Source organism: Protobothrops mucrosquamatus, unplaced genomic scaffold, assembly GCF_001527695.2.
Source record: "Protobothrops mucrosquamatus isolate PMUCROS unplaced genomic scaffold, P.Mucros_1.0 scaffold1071, whole genome shotgun sequence".
NCBI lineage: Eukaryota > Metazoa > Chordata > Lepidosauria > Squamata > Viperidae > Protobothrops > Protobothrops mucrosquamatus.
The window spans coordinates 57275-78087 of record NW_015387299.1 but is presented as its reverse complement, the minus strand read 5'-3'; the positions used below and the strand labels follow the sequence as shown (position 1 = coordinate 78087).

The 20813-nt window shown below is 35.2% G+C and overlaps 1 protein-coding gene across 1 annotated transcript in view; it reads left to right on the top strand.

Annotated features, from left to right (window-relative positions):
* The window catches only part of CCDC178 (coiled-coil domain containing 178), a gene marked incomplete at its 3' end in the record, with an annotated part of 88069 nt that overhangs the window by 37462 nt on the left and 29794 nt on the right, over positions 1-20813 (top strand). Inside the window, 1 exon segment of the mRNA XM_029284892.1 lies at positions 562-721. Within this exon segment, the coding sequence (XP_029140725.1) occupies positions 562-721 (160 nt within the window).

Here is a 20813-nt window from a genome sequence, read left to right as displayed (position 1 = left end):
AAAGCCATGTCTTTAGGGCGCGGCGGAAGGAGGGGAGATCTGGGATCACCCGGATCTCTGGGGGTAGTTCGTTCCAGAGGGTGGGGGCTCCCACCGAGAAGGCCCTCCCCCTGGGGGTCGCCAGCCGGCACTGTCTGGCTGACGGCACCCTGAGGAGACCCACTCTGTGGGAGCGTACCGGCCGATGGGAGGTAACCTGGCTTCAATCCCTTAACTTTCACTTAAAATGTCTTAAGTGGTTAAAAAAAAGGTTTGCCAGTTGAGGTACATACTTTATGTGGCTTGGTTTAAATCAGGTTCATGTGTTTTATATTATTATATAAATTTATATTCTATATCTATAAAATATCTCTGGAGACTGTGTGTGTGTGTGTGTACATTTGGATTTAGCTGGGGAGCTAATGAAGAAGAAATGGTCCAATAAACTGTATGTGCACATTGCCCTTACACATTTATAAAGCATCTCACTAGATTGCAATCACTGTTTCTGCATGAGCAGTTTGCCTAATAGTTGTGAGTAATTTTTCATACAAGTAATGATATATTTTCTCTCCCTTAAAGAGAAAAATATACCAAAATAAAGTCCAAGGAGGAAAATACTCAGAGATTAATTGATTTTCTCCATGCCCGGCTGGATGCTGTTAGAAAAAAAATAAAGATAGACAACAGAGTATTTGATGAGCTGCTGTGGAATAGACAAAATGATTTGAAAATTAAGAAGGTTTGTGCTATTTACATTATTATTATGTTTCATTTTTCTTGATAAAATGATTATGTACTAAAGTTAAATTGATTTCCTTGAGAAAAGTATATCAAACAATATATGGGCACTCTGATGAACCATCTTGGGGGAAAAACATTAACCAAAAGACACATGTCCTTCCAATATGGACACTTATTTGTTTCTTATTAATAGTTTTCCTATGAAGGGTCCATGCTCATTTAACTTGTTTCTACCTAATGGTATATATATGAATGACCATGAGAAATACAATCAAGAGAACTGTTGGAGAAAAGGCAGCTGAGCTCATTAACAAGAATGTGGGTAGGAGGAGGGGCTCAGAAGAAATCTTCTCTACTTTTCTTGGGCTGTAAAGGTGGGGGAGAGACATATTCTTTTCAGAACTTGCAAGTTTCTATTAATATAGCTTTACAATAATGTAAAACTAGCTCTTCTGGTTTTTTGTCTCGTCTACCTTAAAGCTGATACTAACAGAACTGAGAAATTGGAGAACCATTAGATTTCATATGTGAAGTTCCAAGTATAAGCTAAGTGAGTTTCCACATGATGAGTTCTGTGGCTGTATAATGCTGATACAAAGCCATACAAAAGTATCAGTGCAAAGTTGATCATAGATTGGATATATATGCAACCCCAACATAGGACTTTTTTTTTATTTCAGCCAGATTGCTTAGTGGAGTTGATGAAGATGATGGTTGATCTAAGCTTCCCCAAGTCATAAACATGCAGTCATAGAGCTATTCCCTGCTTTTAAAATATGTATCTCATTTTCCTATTCTAGAGAGTAAGAAATATAGTCTTCTAAAGAAAGTCCTGGTTGTTTTTCTTTGCATTTTTTCTTCTCAGACTATGTTTGGCATTTAAAATGGGTCCCCTAAGCTTTTTCAGAAAATGATGGACAAATAGATCTAAGCCCTTACTGAACCACGCTATGCAGTGGATGAATTTTGTCTTGTCACTTTTTTTCTTACCAATCTACCTCACAAGCAAGGTTGTATCATGCTAGTGAGAGTGTGTTGTGGGATATTGAAACAAATCTGTATCTTATATACTTGCATTTGTCATTGAATTGAGTGTGTGTTGCATTACAACGTTTGTAATTTTCCCCTCTTGCCTGTCCTTGCCCATGCTCACAAAGTTGTTGGGACAAGAACAAAAATGAAAAGTGATCCTAGATCTTTACAGAGATAGTGGATAATTGTAATCAACCATTAAAGATAAAAAAATATTCTCCAGAACTTTTTGGAAGACTATAGTGGAAATAGAATAGTATCTTCCATTCTGTTAACAGTAGCCTCCATTGTATTTTAGTTATTTCCACAAATAAAATGTGACTTTTATTTTCTTCTAGATTACTCCTTTGTATTTTAGTAGCAGCATACTAAAACTACTATACTTTAGTAGCATAGAGTGCATTTGGTCAGTGGTGATTGTCTCACTAGCTGCAAACTTTCTTGTGCAAGGACTCTATATTTGGTGGCCTAGAACACTGAAGTACACTCTACAGAGGCCTGCTCTTGAAAATGCAGAAGCCACAGTTAGTGTAAAATGTGGCAATAGGGCTGCTTATTGGAATATCTTTCAGAAGCTTCACAATATATAAGGCAAGGGTCCCCCCAAACTCATGAAGTTTCAGATTGTTCATTGACGCCTAAACATTTATTACTTGGAAATAATTTAATAAATACTATTTTAAGTAATAGTACAACGGATGATAATGATAATAGTTGTAAAATAATCAAAATGACCAGATTAAAATATTGTGGGATTTCCAAAGATAAATTGATGAAGTCTTGCCACACAACAAGTGTGGTTGAAAAGAAAAAAATATGGGTAATTGATATGGTAACCCTTGGGGACAGTAGAATAGAAGACAGAGAATTGGAGAAGATCACAGAGTATCAGGGTCTGAAAATCAAAGCTGAAAGATTATGGAATGGACTGGCTATGGTGGTCCCAGTGGTTAATGGCACCACTTTCCTATAATGCATCATTTCACATTATTTATATAATCAATTTAAAAAGTCAATCAAGAACAATAATGGAACATTTGATACATTTGTTTTAATCTTGTAAGATGGCCACAGTCAGTAAAATAGGTGCTATACAAATTAAATAATAAATAAATAAATAAAATTATTAAAAACAGAATTAGCCCAAAATTATGGCCAAAAACAAACATGCCTTAAAAATAGGTAGGAACTTTTCTTATTGATAATGAAACTATACAAGGTACATATTGACATGCCTTAGGTATCAGTTTCTACTGGTGTCATGGACTTAGAATATCTGTATGTGCACATTAATGATGTGTTTGTAAAGGAACATAAATGTCGATAGGTTTTGTTAATCAGTGTGGGGTATTTGGATGGTATAAGGGAACATAAATTAACTTACGTGATGTTGATCTTTCCCCATTCTTACCAAGGCCAGATATTAGAATAAAGGAGAATGGTAGAACTTTTTGTTGCTGACACATAATAATCTTTAATGAATTTCAATTTTGTTTCTCTTTTTTTAGCTTTTATTTTTTCACATAAGATATTGCTATCAGGGTGGCAAAGAGCAATGAAATGAATTTCTTCCCAATTCCTAGTTAGCAGACAGTGCTAAATCAGAAAAAAATGAAAATAATAATTTGATATCATGTACTCTGCCTAATCATAGAAAATGCTTTTAATATATAAGGAATAGTTACTGATACAGTCATTGTTATCAACATTCTGTTTTTCTTAGCAGTACAGTTTAGGCAGCACCATAGTTTTCAATTTGTTTGTTTTTTAGCTTTATATTTTTGCAAGAACAGAAGAATGTGGAATAATAAAAACTACTGTCTGTCTTAAAGTTGAATTATTCATTATCATATGTTGCAGAAATGTTATTATGCCCCTCTTTTTTGTAAAGCACAAAAAATGTATCTTGTGCTTTAACATCAGCACATTTTTTCACCTAATCCCTATCATTTGCCAGTCCTATTGTGTATGAGGGCAAAATAAATGCACAATCTATTAACATTATGAGGCTAAAAAAATAATCTTAGAAATAATGAATGGGATGCGTGAGTGGATTTAAAATGGGATACCAATTTTGCTAGTCCTGTCATACAGAGATATCCTTAGCTTCATTGAAGTATTTTGTGTTTTAAAAATTCAAGCATGACATACAAAGTGTAGATTTTTCATGTGTACATTTTTATTAGTAATTCATATTGATGTATGAAGTATTGCAGTTTTCCTCTCTAGGTAATGAAAAAATATCACTGAGATGTCATACAGTATATTGAGTTGAGAATTAGTTCATACTGATTTGTGAGTTGTGAACCTTTTACCCATGGATAATTATCCAAATGTTCATCTCTAATTTATCTTGTAATGTCCTTGATATTTACTATGTTCTCCCAATATATGCACAATACATCAAACTGTAGCAAAATCAGAGCAGAAGGAACAGTGTTATCTTGGGGTATTTAACCCCCTGTGAATAAGCTGAATACTGTTCTTAACATATGCTTCTCTAGAAAGGTGCCACTATTTTCAATAATGCAGTATACCTGGGGTTCCCAAGCAGTTTCTAAAACAAAATTGCTAACTTCATAAGGTTTCATATACTTTCAGAGCATAGAACTAGCAATTCAGACCTGCCTAGTTTGAACAATCCAATTTTTTTAATATACAGGGCTTATCTTAACTGCTTTATTTCTTTCTTTGTATATAGAAGAAGCCAGGAAGCTGCAATGAAGGGCAGCTTCTTTAAAATGCAAACTGCGAAATGTGGTTAATTACTTAGAAATTAACCACTTTAATAAGTTAAGTTTGGCTTGTTTAGAAGCCAGTAATCTTGAATATTAGTTCATACTAATAGGAAACCAGCTTACTATGGCTTTTGTTTCAGCTCCTGGGTGAAAGAGAGAAATAGTAGTGAAGGGGTTACACAAATCTCATATATATCCATTTAATTAAGTTGGCTTTGATCAATACTTTGGCACCAATATTTGAAAATATCTGGTAACATTGAAATGCGCATCTAAATATGTTTATTCTAGAATTTATTCTGAAATGCGAATATATAAATGTGTAATCAACTCATAACTTTTTAAAAACTGACTAGGTATACTAATTTGAAATATTAACTTACATAGCTAAATAATAAAGATTCATTAGCCTTTTTAATGTAAAATTTTCCATTATATTGTATTGAAAATATGTTTTATTTCTCCTGATTTCAAACAGGGATAAACAGTATTGAATTTGATTTTTTTTAAATTATTGCTGTAAGCCAAACCATAGTAGCAAAATCATCTAAATTTAAATATCATACAATATATATATATATATATATATAATGCTGTTAAGAGAAACTTTTGTTAAAAATTCACAATAAATTCACTTGTCTTCCAAATGCTACCTGAACACATCACAAAAATTCTACAGTTCAGGGTGCAATGAAGTAAAAGTGAGTAATAACCACTGACTAGAGAAACATGTGGAATAAATCTATTTAATTGCATATTTAAGAATAGCTTTGCATTCATGTGGTGTGAACAGAACTGAATGCCCTATTGCAAACCCAATAATACCAGTGTCAGTGAGCCATGTGAGTTGTCTCTATGGGTTGTAAATTGGATCCCCTCAGTGACCAGTTAATGTTTTCTGTATTTACGGCTGTATTTCTGTTTTTCACAGCCACCGGGGCACTTTGGCAACATAAAAATTTAAAAATAATTTTTAGCAATCATACCGTGCCAATTTTTTATAGTTAAAGGGGCTCATTTAAATTGGAAAACCTGCTAGTCTGAAATTTTCATCTGAAGGATTACCACCAGCCAGAGCTACTTGTCTGATGAGGGTTTCACATGGCTTATCTAATGTGAAATCTCCATGTGGTATATAGTTTCATTAAACGGTGATCAAGAATACATTAGTTCAAAACAAGAAAAGGCAATGGAGCTTAATCCGCCAGGCATCTTGGCGCAACAACTTTAAAAGAGTTATTGAAGTGAAACAATTTGAGAATTAAAAGTCTTCCACTTATATAAGACTCCTGTCAAAAGCCTAAAAGTCAGGCTTTCCTGTTTCAGTCTTCCATTTGTATAAAAAAGCAAAATAAATAGAATATGTTTGTATGTGAATCATAACCCAAACTCTTTATGTGAGTGTAATATTAATCTTTCCCAAAATTATGAAGCCAATGATTTAAGTATTTTTTTTATTTTTCAGACAGTCATTATTGAACTATTTCCCATAGCTGTTGACCAGATCAACATATGTAATTGCTGTCCAAGATTGTTATCCAATATGTTTAATGTTACAAAATACTGAATGATTCTAACAAAGCTACCCCAGGAAATTGAATGTGGGATTATGTAGTACATCTGTAATACAGTTGGATAGACTCTATCTAACCTTTTTTATTGCACAAACATTCATGTCATTTCAATTTTAAATTCTGTAACTGGGATACATATAAGGAAATTGTCATTGCATTAGTATTATTACTATTGCATTTTAATTTCAATTATAGGAAGTTCTGCATACACATCCATTTGTATGTAGTAACTACTATAGAAACATATGGAAAAGCTCTTAAATATAGCAGATGAAATCTGGTGTGTATCAAAAAGATTGTCATAAAAATTGCTCAAGCAGAAAAACTGTCTTGGGATATATAAAGTCAATTATTGCTCTGACTAGATAAAGATAATTACTGGTTCTTGCACCTTTCTAATACTGAAGATTCCATGTTGCATATTTTGAAAATACTCCAATTTACTCTAAATGTCTATGTAGGTATTGTTTTCAAAATGAAATCAAAATAATTTTTATGATTCAATCATAGATATGCTTAACAGTAGATGGGAAGTTGTCATACAGAATCATGATAGATGACTGAAACCACATATAGATTTGTAGATTCTTCTGTTGAATCTGAGGTTTTATATATCTATAGATATTAAAGAATATAGTAGTAATAATCCTAAACAAACCCTGTCATAATCTCTATTCTCTTGTTTAGTAACACAATTTAACATCCTTTTTTACATATACACATATAGCTACTGGATACCTGCTTCTCTTATCTAGGAAGATAGAAGGCAAGCTCTCTTTGCTTACTAGCAGCAACAGATCATTTCCCAATCCAGCCTTCATGCTTGCAAATAACTCATCACTTATCAGGCACTTGGATATATAGTTTGGCAAAGATTGCATAACCTATGACTTTCCACATAATGATCAATTGTATCTCATATTTCTATTCTCTGTACTTGTTCACTAATGTGGTTAACTGTCCAGACTTGATATCAAATTTAAGCTATAATTTATCTTGCATTGAGACCCATTTAAATTTCTTTGTCAATAATCCAGAAGTAGGTTGCCATTATCTTCTTCAAACTTATCTTTTCAACTTTCCAGTGTTGTCTGTGGTCTTGGAATTTCTGGTAGACTCCTGTAGAGACTACGTCTAATTCTATTCAGGTTTTTTTTTTTTAAATTTAGTTAGATGTTGTCACCAATAGATACTTTTTCTGTAATGATATTCAAACAACAGCAAAATAGCAACATCGCTGCAGAAATTCATCTGAATAAATTATTTCAGTTCCCTTAGATATGTAGTCAAATAGCTGTACATAATGAAGTATAGGTAGTACCTGACTTATGATTTGTTGTTCGCAGCCATTCGCAGTCATGATGGTTTTTGAGAGAGGTGCTTTACAGCCTGTAAAGCACTTCTGGCTGTCATAAAATGTTGCATCAGCATTTCAAGAGCTTGGCAACCTGCTTGCATTTATGACTGGTTGCCAGTTGCCATAAAGTGATCACCATTTGGAATCTTCTCTGCCATCTTCCCCAGAAAATCAATGGGGAAGCCAGCAGGGAATGTTTCAAGGAGAGGCAATGTTGGATTTGAACATCCCCCCAGTGGACCAAGGCATTTTCCCCACTCTCCAAATGCTTGGAGGAGAAATCCTCCGGTGCACTGGAATGGACCTCAAATCTGGCAAAAATACTAGAGAATGCTGGTGTTTGCTAATGTTTCCCCTGAGGGCAAAACACTAGCAAGCACCAGCATTTTCACTCCTCCAGAGAGGAAAACTCTGGTGAACACTGACCCTTTACCCCTTTCAGAAAGCTGGCATTCACTAGCATTTCCCCTCCAGAATGGAAAACTCTAGTAAATGCTAGTGTTTCAGCCCCTCCAAAGGGGAAAATGATAGTAAATGCCATCATTCTCAAGATTCTCCCTTGTGGTGTGGGGAGAGATCCTGGGTCTCTTGAGTGTGATGGGAGGTCTATACTTTCCATCACGCCAGACTCTCTCTGTGGAACTCTGCTTAACAACTTTCACCTGAGAGAGCTGGGATTGCAGTTGCTGAGTGAAACACTCATGTGGCATCCATCTTAACAACCACTTCATTCAATGACCAAAATTCTGGGCCCAATTGTGAGAGCTTGCCTAAACAAAAATATAATCCCTGATATTCAAGCATGGCCATTTCTGTATACATTGTGCACCATAATTTTGGAGAAGTATGAAAATGGAGCAATTGTAATATAAAAGAGAATTTTCTTTGTCTCTCTATGAAGAGTACAGAGATTATGTCTACAAGCAATCATAACAGCTACTTTAAACATGCTTAAGGATTTGTGTACCTATATAGTTGGACTTTCTTTTTTCTCTGAACAGCTGTTCCCCCATGCTGCATTACTGTACATCCTATTTTCAAAACAGATTGCTGTGATATATCATAGGATTTCTCTTTGAGAACTCAAAACTCAAGTACTACTGAGAAGGAAGCTAGTTTCTCCATTTTTAGGTTGTAACTTAATGAGCAGCCCTTTAAGTTCCAGTTCATTTGCATATTAAGAATTATTTTATTGTTGGGTAATCTTACATTAATAAAGATCTTATAGCTGCCAGCAAGTACAACAACAAAGAATTTGGGTACTCCCTAAATTCCATCAGCGCCTGAATAAAACACAGACTGTATTAATGTATGGGCACTGTTATAAACTCTATTAATATAGCTGAAAGCCGTCAAGCATCAGTGACTCAGAAACATAAAAAAAAGTTTATATTAAAATTACTGAACACCACAGAAATGGGAACAATACATATAAATTAAATTCTACTCCCAACTTTAAAAGCTACCTTTCTGTATAATATATACCGGTAGTTTTTGCTTCTCCTTGAAAATTGTAATCTGGTGGGTTTAGGATATTTATGTTCTGAATAATGCTTTTTTGACCAAGGTGTAATTGTTCCAATCAAATTAAGACTACTGCTGCTAGTATATTCTGCCAAAGTAATTTTTGGCTATCAACATAAGGGGATTTTTTTTATTAGTAGTTAGCATTGAGAACAGCAGTATTTACTGTTGCCTGCATTTTTGTGGTTCACAGATGAACACTCCTCTTGTGTATTAAGTAACAAATGGCAATCACTTTATCATTTGTCTTATGACAAATAGCAGATTCAGGCACAAACTGCTGCCCGTAGCAAACTTACAGGATGAGGTTCTTTATTGTTTATGGGTTGTAGGTTGATATATTCATGCCTTGTTTGTTTGTGAAATGAACAAAAATCAGTAAGCAGGCTTGAACAGAAATTTGGCTACATAATCAATTGTACTTTCTCCCTCATATCCCCCCCACCCCGCCCAATATCTCCTGAAGATCCTACAAGGAAATTTGCTGAATTAGTTCTAAGCTGCAAGCTGGCTTTAGAAAAAAAGTCATTAAAGGATGCACTAAATTGTGACATTATGCCCTTAAGCCAAAATAATACTGAATGGAGTTCCTACCTCACATTAACCTCCCTAATAAAGGTCTTGATTTTGATGGCTAGTTGTTATCATAAGCAAGCAATGTCAGAGAATAATTGAAGAAAAATATTGGAGGTGGTTAGCAATATATTAACCTTTTCACTATTTAATCTTCAGATTTTGAGAACCATTACAAATAAACACCATAGCATTATATTCATTGTTATTAGCATTTTATGTGTCATCTGAATGACCACTCTTTCTTGAAGTACATTCTATATATGGATTTTTTTCTTCACAAATTCTGCTCTAATTTTGAAGCTCTATTTCTTGTATATCTTACCCTCAGAACAACAGACAAAACAATAAAAATACATCATTTCTCCTATTGCTAAAAAATTGCCTTTCCCCAACAGGTTTACCTCTGATTTTCATGTATCCTATTCAGGTAAGCGCATTGTAATAATGGGTTTGAGTGCTTTCTAAATGGAATAATTGAAAAATTTTTAGAGAAAGCAAATTAATTCTGATGACTGCTGAATAAATTTGAGCAGGACAGATGGAATGGTGGGGATGATAAAACAGAATTTATTTCAAAGCATGATGATATCAAATCACAAAGAAGTACTTCTATTTAAAGAGCAAGGATTTATTGATATCATTTCTGGCTTATAAGTCAAACATGCTGTTTCTACCTGTGACTAACCAAATGGCCCAAAAAACAACAAAGTGGGAAAATGATTGCCTTCCCCATCCACAATATTTTGTACTGAACAACATGCAGGGTACATCACAGTTCTGTTTTGTTGCTAGTTATTGTTAGATCTATATTCCTTGTATATACCTATTTTTTTGCCTTTAAAACATAATAATTTATACTTATAATATGTGAGTTACTTTTAAGAGAAGTGTATTTCAGTTTCCGTCTGTGTCATTATCTTACTGTATTTATTTAGAAACAAGTTCCATTTTATTCAGTAGTACTTAATTCTTGTTAAGAATGCATAGGATTGTAGCATTATTGCAAAATCCTTTGTATTCATTCAGAAGGGTGTCTCACATTGTTGAGTAAGACAGACTCCAAAAATAATTATGCATACAGTTGCAATATCAAAGTATAACTCTGAAATGATCAATACAGAATAGAATCCATCAAATATTATGGAACCTCTGACCAAATATGCATAGCTTGGCAATTTTTATATGCCAAATCTGCCACTTTTATGAAATGTGTCCTATACTATAATTTAATAAACAAATAAACACCAACTTTTCAATTTTTCTTAAGCCCACTGTTTCCTACTCTGGCAGTGGCTCTCTGGGATCTCTGGCTGAAATCCTTATAATTATCTGCAATCAGCTCTTTTTTAAAACTGAAGGTGGAAGTTGAAAACATCCATGTGTTTCATTACTCAACTTCATAAAAGCAGAAGTTAAAAAGTTGCATAGAATTGCCCCCTTCATATTAGAAATAAGAATACACTATAACAGCTATGTAGAAGACGGGCAAAAGAAGATACACAATAAAACCTGCAATAATTTAATGTAGGAATTTTTATACATTGCTGTTTTGAGACATGTGGGTGGAGGAATTCAAACAAAGGTTGATTGTACAGTAAACCTTTTCATAATTATTGGATCCTTTTTCCTCAAAATTGGAATAGGGGACTAGAAACCCTATATTTTGCTAAAGTACAACTCCCCAGTTATCTCTGTCAGTATAGCATATGCTAATGGATGCTAGATTTTTAGTAGAACAAGATCTGGCACCACTGATTACCTATAACAATGCAATCACATAGATTTATTATTTTTATTTTTTATTATGGTATAATTTGCAATTACATTACTTCCTTTTGTGTACCAAGGACCAAAGTCTGTAGAATAAAATGCATTGTTAAATGTGACATAAATTGAAAAATGATTAGAAATATCAGGAAGAGGAATAAAATAACTGATACTTGTTCATGTGATTTTTGGCATGAAATTATAATTATGATCCATATTCTCTAGTTTCTATGGTTTGGAGAATTTTTAGCCATCCAAATTCTTCTATTATCAAAAATCAGTTAAGTGCATGATTTACTCAGGCTTAACTCACTAACTTAAATTTCTCTGTAAAACCCATCCCTTAAGAAGAGTGGATTGTTAAATTAGCTGAAATTGCACTTTTAAGAAACTGAACCAGGTGTGATTTGAATGCACATTTTACTTAATGACTTTGCTTGGCAACGGATTCAAATTTAATAACAAAAGATGATGATTGTGAGAAAACTCTAGTTATTTTCTTTTTTGTTCCCAATGATAACTTGATACCTATAGCATTGCTATAGATAGTCCAGTGGTGGCGAACCTATGGCATGGGTGCCAGAGGCGGCACTCAGAGCCCTCTCTGTGGGCATGCGTGCCGTCGCCCCAGTCCTAGGCCTTCAGCTGGGTTTTATAAAACCTTTTCGCTTTAGGCCTCCGCTGTGTACAAAAAAAAAAGGTTCAATCAATCAGTCAATTTCAACTTCTCGCGGAAAAAAAAAAGATCTTGTAAAGTTGGAATTGATTGATTGAACTTTTAGTCCCACCCAGTCTGCTGTTACCACCGCAGCCACACCCACCCAATGGGCCATACCCACCCAATGGGCCACACCCATCCGGCACCTGACGATGCATAAGTGGGTTTTGGGTTGCAGTTTGGGCACTCGGTCTCTAAAAGGTTCGCCATCACTGGCATAGCCTATAAAATATATCTATAAGAGGCAAGGAAACCACTTATTTATCCTTTCCCACATGCATTCTTCATCACCAACAAAAATAATGAATATTTTTTTGTTTACTTAGCTGCCTTCAATCATACAGCCGTTTATCCTTTGTGACTTTGTCTTCAGTGGCCTTTATAACTAATCAAGTCAATTCATTATATGGTAGTCCTGAATTAACAATTGTCCTGTTTATCAATTGTTCAAAGTTATGACAATGCTGAAAAAAATAACTTTATGACCTGTCCTCAAACTTATGACTGTCACAACATCCTGGTGGTTATGTGATTGCCATTTGCGACCTTCACAGCCAGCTCTCAACAATCAAAGTCATTGTGGAAGTTGACAGGAAGTTGCAAGTTACAGTCATGTGAAGCCATGCTTCATGAATGGGGGGGGGGATTCACTTCATGACTGGAATTGGAACTGATGTCATAAATCAACAAAGTCACATGACATTGCACTTGATGACCCCACTGCGTAGCAACAGAGTTGCTGGTCTCTATTGCAGTTGGTCAATGAGTACTAACTGTATTATGTTTTTCTAGTAGATTGATTCCTCAAAATTTAAGTATTTGCTGGAAAACTCTTCTTCCATCATTTTGTCCAAGTTTATAGCAAATTGGATGAGTTGTTTATTTCATTGTTTTATTTCATATATTTAGATTTTTCCTGCCAACATTTCTTAGCTTGAATACGCAAGTTTCTAGAAAATATTGTGTTCCATAACACAGTAATACCTACCTCATTATTTACAATTCTAATCAGTTTTAAGCTATTGGCATTCATTTACACTCCACAGAGTGCCCACAACTTGAATAACTATAACTTACTATAACCAAGTAACATGACCATCATCATTATGAAGCAGCATTTCTTTATCCAAAAGAATGTTATTCTCATGAAAAGATGAAAGACTAATTATATATATATATTTCTAACTGAAAATTATTATATGACAATTCTTGCAGTGAGGCTGTCTCAAGGAAGAAATATTGTTGATTTGTCAATTAGTAAGTCAACTAGTTTTGTGAAGTTGTTGCATTATTACTAATTTTAAGTAGGGCTTTAAATGAGTATACATGAACTTTTTGCTGCTTATTAACAATACTGAGTTTTTACTTGAAAAATATTTTGTTTATTCTGTTGTATAAAAACTAGGCAAACTCCCCTGAATTCTTGGAGGCACACAGAAATGAACTGATTTCTTAAGTGAACAAACTAAAACATACAGCTTATCACTTCATTTTCCAAGCCAATCCTATTGGTTGAATCAATGAAGAACTGCAGATCCTGAAAATCCCTACAATGCATACATCCTAGCAGTTTTCTTACAGCAGAAATAGAGATAAAAGCACTGGTAGAGAACTATAAGCAAGTAGGAGGAAGTCTTTCTCACTCATTTTATCTTTCTTCTTATGTCCAGACACAGATGCATACTCCATTCTACCAACCAATGCCTTTTTATCAGTAGAACTACTTCTTCCCCTGTTTTATATACTACTCAAATCTGCCCTGGAAGAGATTTCGGGTACAAGTTTACATGGGAGGATGAGAATTGAATAGAGATGTTACAACTGATAGTTCTAATTTCTGATCAGTGTGATTGGTTTCACTAAGAAGCCAGGAAATTATAACACTTGGGTGAGAGATATTAAAGTATCTTAAGTATCACAAAACTGTTCATTTTCTAATCCATTTATTTTAGGACTAAGAACATTAAAAAATGGGACTAAGAACATTAAAAAAATGTTTGGTGGTCAGAGTGACATTTTGAAAGATTAGCAACTGGTACTAGACTCCCCTTAGTAATATGTGAATGGAGTATCATGATACACATAAAAAAGATGGAGCTTGGATCATTATGCTTGTTTTATCATTTATCCCCCATCCTTGTCCAAACTCTACCACTTTTATATGTGTGTCATGACATTACATAGACACTTTCGTTGTGATATCATGACATTTTTTTGTGATTTTGGTGTTATCTTAAACTATGTTGCTGAGTAACTGCTGCTATTACAGTAGTTCAGTATGTAAAGTTACAAGCATAAGGTGCCTTAGAGTTAGGAACATATAAATCTGTCTAATATTAAGTTAAACCAAAAGAAATAAAAATATTGTCTATGCATAAATTCTTTCAAATGAGTTTATCAGGATGAGCCAACTGATTCTAATTTTAATAGGCACTGATCTCAGAAATGCCAACTAAATAATTTTTTAAACTTAGGGTTTTTTTAAAAAAAAACCAATAACTGTACAATAAGCAAGAGAATACATTTAAGAAAGTCACTAGCAAATTGTTAATTGATAGTAAAACCTCATATATGTCAGTAGAAAATTGAATTAGTGAGATTTAAGTTGTGAGTTTAGAGTTTCAGCATTAACATAAATAAAAATTGATAACTGCAGGTAGGAATAAAAAGATTTTTAAAATAAAAATGTAAGACATAAACAGCAGTTTACTAAGTTAGATATTCACAGAAATGTTACAAATAATGTGTACATAAAGACAGAATAAAATCACAAATGACATTTAGTAGAAAACCATGAAAGGAAATTGTCTTTAATTAGTTCACAGTTGGAGATTTGTTCATAGTGCTTATTTTAGTGAAGTCTTTCATTGGAGAGAAACAAGCTATTTAACTTTCAAAATCCTTGGAGGCGAGCAAGCTTTCATGCACCCATCTTGCAGATAGATGAAAATCATTACTAATATATTTATTTAGACACACATTTCATTACATTTCAAGAGATCATTGTTTATCGAATAAACCGCAGCAACTTTAGCAATGTTCAGCAGTCTGGTCAGAAACGACTTTGAATGGTAAGGCAGCAGTCGGCAGCATGAGAGCAAGAGTTGGATCAGGAAAATTTTGTAGAGAATAAGGGAGATGACCTTGACAAAAATATGCAAAAGCCATTATACAAGCAAAGAGGGCCGAAATATTATTTAACTCCTGAGAAGTAAATATTTAGAAGTGACTTGGGCAGACTCAGCTAAGGTGTGAGAAGGAGGGAGTGTAAGGCATAATCAGGCTTACATTCTATTATAGCTAGCCTATCTCAATAAAGTGTAGTTATAGTCTTCCCATAGAGTTGATTTTCTGGATTAGTCCACTTAGTGGGGCTTACAAATTTGGTAGAATTCTTCACCCCACCTCCTCACATCTTTCTTAGATGAATGGCTCAGCATTATTTGTGACACGTAGCTTACAAATAATGAACAGGAACATCACGTAACTGCCTAAGAAGCACATTGCCTCTGCCAATCACTCAATGGAGTTCCCAAGTAACAACAAAAACATTGTAATAATGTGCAAATGAATGAATCAGTTCTTTCTTAAGTCAGAAGTCAGCAAGCTACAAGCATTAAAATATTCAGATAATAAACTACAAATGATAAAAGTCACATTAACATAATAAAACTGATAACATAAAAGCAGTTAATGATTGTGACAACTATTAAAATAGCCAGCAGCTGGTGGCTGGTCCTTATCTAGCTAGCAAGCTAGATAGCTAGATATCTATCTACCTAATACAGCCGTCTATCTCATTGCTGCAAATTTGGGCGGCTTACAAAGTTAAAAACGAAAAGCAATAAAAAAAACCCCACAAAACATGAAAAAGTTGTTAAAAACATTAAAAACAATAAAGCTATTAAACAATTAAAAAATAATTTTGTTGCCACTTCATAAAGGATGCAACATAGAGTTTTGTGATCTTGTATGCTGTAGCAGGATCCCCACCCCCAAGTTAAGAGGGTAAACAAGAATTCAAAGTTTTTAAATAGTAAAATAGTTTATTAAATAGTATCCTATAATCCCCCAGCTAAAAAATTACATTTGAGACAACTCAGGAATTTTTGTTTATTTATTTTGTTATTAATTTATCAGATTTTTTTCCTGCCCTTATTACTTTATAAGTAACTCAAGGCAGCAAACATACCTAATATTCCTTCCTCCTCCTATTTTTTGTACAACAGCAACCTTGTAAGGTGAGCTAGGCTGACAGAGAATGACTGGTCCAAAGTCATCCAGCCAGCTTTCATGCCTAAAGTGAGATTAGGACTCACAGTCTCCTTGTTTCTAGGCCACCATCTTAACTGCTACACCAAACTGGCTGTTTCATAGTTTCCAGGGGGTAATTATTGGGGTATGAATCTAATTGTGTCCATCTAGCTGATGTAATGACTTAATCTCAAGTAATTTGATATTAGCAGTCACAAACCTGCCTCCTTTGACATGGAAGAAATTCCTCTCTCCTATTTGCACTATTATTTGGGCTGCAGTTAATCTGCACAGCAATATTGCCCTAGATGTTTCAGTTGTTTAATATTGCCCTAGATGTTTCAGAACAGCGTGGTGGCCTAGTGGTGAGGACTCTTGCTTCCCACTCGGAAGGTTAGGAGTTCAATCCTAGGTAGCAGTAGTTTTTTTTCTCCTAGGACGCAAAGGAAAAAATCTGCGAACTCCACAAAGGCGTTAGGAAGGGCATCTGGCCAATAAATGCTCAGCTTTATGTAGTCACCCCAACTCTACCCTGAATAGGGACTACAGGGTTATAAAAAGAAAATTTCAGTTGTTATTATGTGGGCTTTGGCCAACACTACATTTGTTTCACAACCATTTAATCAAAAGAAGATAGATCAGTGGTTCTCAACCTGTGGGTCGGGACCCCATTTGGGGTCGATCGACCATTTCATGGGGGTCGCCAAGCAAGGCTGTCCGACATTTTTTTGTCCGACATTTTTTTTCCCTTTTCCGGCGGGTGCCTTACCTCGCTTGGGCTGGGCCAGCTGTTGGTCGGCCTGCTCCGTCTCTGCCGCTTGCCAGCTACGCCTCGACCGGCGCAGGGGGCAGAACCACGCATGTGCGCGCTCCCGGGCAGGGAAAGTCCTCGACTTACGACCAGTTTAGTCCTCGACTTACGACCAGTTTAGTCCTCGACTTACGACCGGTTGGGGTCGCGGCATTAAAAAGGTTGAGAACCACTGAGATAGATGCACTTCTGAGCCAAGTTCCATAGTGCTCTCTTGAAGCAGGTTGGGTTTTGTGATGAAATCACAGCTGTATCTACTCATACTAGTATAGGTAAATTTTAATAGCTATCCCAGAAGAGCATAAATTCAGATCTTTTAAAATTCCAACCAGGAGGTTAATGTAGAATTTGAATAGTAAATGGGATAATTGCTGCTTAACTCTTTTCTGGTCAGTCTATTGGCTTCCACAAGTTGTATCTTTATATGTGAAAAGATTAAGCAAAAAGAATCAAGTAAGAGTAAATAAAACTTTCATGTCACTACAATTTTCCTCAGAATCACAAGATTATTTGTAATGATAGTTTCACTATTAAGGTTCATTTTTAGTTGGTGTAGTTTTATGTTCTTTCTATAGGTATTACAAAATTGTACTCAGGATGGAGCAACAGAACACTGTACTATTATCACTCACTGTGTCTCCCTCTATGCTGTTTCTTACCCTGACTTTTCCTGAATTGATCGTATTCCTTATAAAAGAGAGGCAAATATGCTTAAAAACATCCTCTCAGTCAAAAAAGGTTAGAGATAAAAATAGTATATGCAGGGCTATGGAGGTGTGTTAAAATTTAAATAATAATACCTGAATGGGGTATGTAATTGCCTCAAAATGTTTATAATAGATACTTAGTTAGTTTGTCAATTCTTTGTTTCATTATTCAATTATGGCAGAAGATTTAGTTTTTATCTTTTTGGTCCATATTGAAAGTAGTTAAATCTTGCAATCACATTAATATGAAAGAATGCAGGTATTAAGCATAAGTATAGAAAAAAAGGTTTAATATCTAAGCTATACTTTCATGGCATTGATAAAACCGAGAGGCCATGCCTCATTGTTTAGTGACAAAATTAATGAGTATTATTATCCATCTTTCTTTACACCTTTGATTCCATCTGCAAACTTTAAAGTATTTACTGAAATATTAAGCTTTTAATATTTAACAAGATATGCTTGGCTTTGACAAGGGAATTGTTTGGCTTTAAAAAAAAAATGCTATACTGTTTCCACAGCAAATCTCCAAATTTCGCTTTCTAATAAAATAGTTCCTTTTTTAATTTTATGATATGCATGCATATATATATAATGAATGTATTATTACTATTATGCCATGCATATGTGGAAATAGGAACAAAATATATTGTAGAAAAATGCTGAGATAATATTTTTATTTACATTAATTATATTTTCATGTTATAGATCAGGGATGTCAAACTGCTGGCCCACGGGCCAGACATGTCATGAGGAAACCGCGCCCACCCCATTGCCAGCAATGGGGAAAAAGCTCCAATACGTTGTGCGGCATCACATGACATCGCAAGTTTGACATGTCTGTTATAGATAAAGGGAGCCACTAAGAATTTAAATATTACATCTATATTAATTCCCCAAACAAATTTATAGTTAGTATAATTGAGAATCCTTTATAAAATCTACCATTGCCAACATCTGCCAAACTGGAAACTACCATTGCAATCATATAAAGAGAAATATTACTTAAACCTTATTGTCAGATATTTCTGTGAAAATAAAAAGTGTCTTTAAAGTTATACATATAAACTGAAATCTGAATATATTTTGCAATAATCCTCCATGCCCACTACAATAAGAATCAGGCAACTATGTTATCAAAGCAAAATTTCCTCCATAAAGACAAAGAAGCAAGGCAGCATTGAAAACACATGCCAAGAATGATATACCCTAATTATTATCAGACCATCAGAGACAACTACCCAAAGCATTCTGCTAGACTGAAAATATATACAGATTACTATTGAGAGCCATAATGAATCCCCCAGTTAACAGTTCTCTATCACATTCTAATATTTCTTCATCAGAAGGGATCCTGCACTTCTCCAGATGTTACTTAACAAAAATTCCTTGTATCCTTCACACTTTGCCCTTGGTAAGGACTGCAAGGAATTATAGTTCAGCAATATCTGAAGCCTCCAAGCTATCAGCCGGGAGATGGTGTTTCTAGGACGTCCTCTTCCCGTCACACCTCTTGGCACCCTAGACCGTCCCACTCTCGACACTTGGTATTTGTGTTTCGAAAACGACACAGGGACGTGTTGTCTATGTCACGGGAACGACTGGAATTATCCCTGTAATTCCTCTGTCCATTTCCATAAACACTACCGTTGAGTTTATTCGTCCCCTAGATGGTCCGAGATGAAGAACTTGTTTTCGACAGGGAGAAGTGCGAATCAGGTATTACACATCAGTCATGCATGAACAGAAAGGCACCCAAAAAGAGAAGCCACCTTCTGGTTGGTGATTCAGTTATAAGGGATGTAAATTTAGGAAAGGACACAGAGGTTTCGAATGAGGTCAGGTGTCTTCCAGGTGCTACTGCCAGTAGGGACAAGAAGCGTATTTGTAAAATAATCAAGAATGCCAGCAAGGACTGTGATGTGGAGGCTATTGTATATCTTGGCACTAACGACCTGTCCCAAAAAGATGTACTCACTGTGCAGAATGACTTCCAGAGCCTGGGGCAGGAACTTAGCAGAATAGGCTGTAGGCTTATTTTTTCAGAGGTCTTACCAGCGTATAAGGACCAAAATGGAAAAGGCCAGCGTATAGCACAATTCAATATGTGGCTAAAGGAGTGGAGTAAAGGGGAAGGCTTTGGATATATTAGTCATGATGTCAGCAGCTGGTCCAATGAAGAAATGTACAAAAGAGATGGTCTGCATCCATCAAAGAAAGGGACTGAGTTACTTGGCTATAAATTCACAGATTTTCTGGAGAAATGTTTAAACTAAACAGCGGGGACAATGAGCTAACTGATACAGAATATCCCTGTCTCCAGCAATCTAAAAATTATAGGGCTATCAGTGCATGTAACATAGATGTGTGTACGGACAAGAACATCAACCTTGCTGTCAAGCAAAATCAAGCTCTTAATAGCGAGTGCCACACAAAGTACACTAACCAAATAGGTGGTAAGACATTAGGGGAACTCAGGCACCACACAGGTTATGTAGGAAGTAAGCACAGGGTTGGTCATAAAGGACTCAAATGTCTATACACCAATGCACAGAGTATGAACAGCAAACAGGGAGAACTAGAAATTCAGGTTAATGAGGGCAGATATGATATTGTTGCCATAATGGAAACATGGTGGGACGAAACCCACAAATGGAACGCACAGCTAGAGGGATTTAAATTATTTAAAAGAAACAGGCCAAATAAAAGAGGAGGTGGAGTTGCTCTCTATATAAGAAATAACTACATCTCTACAGAAATAGAGCACAGCAATGATGAAAACTGTCCTGAATGCATATGGGTCAATATAAAAGGGGGGGGGAATGACATTGCCATAGGTGTATACTATAGGCCACCCAACCAAACACAGGAAATAGATGAACTTTTTGCTAATCAGCTAACTAAGGTATGTAGGAAGCACATCACAATAGTGATGGGGGACTTTAACTACCCTGACATCAACTGGGAGACAAACTCTGCACCGAGTGGAAGATCAAACAGATTCCTGACAAACCTAGCAGACAACTTTGTCT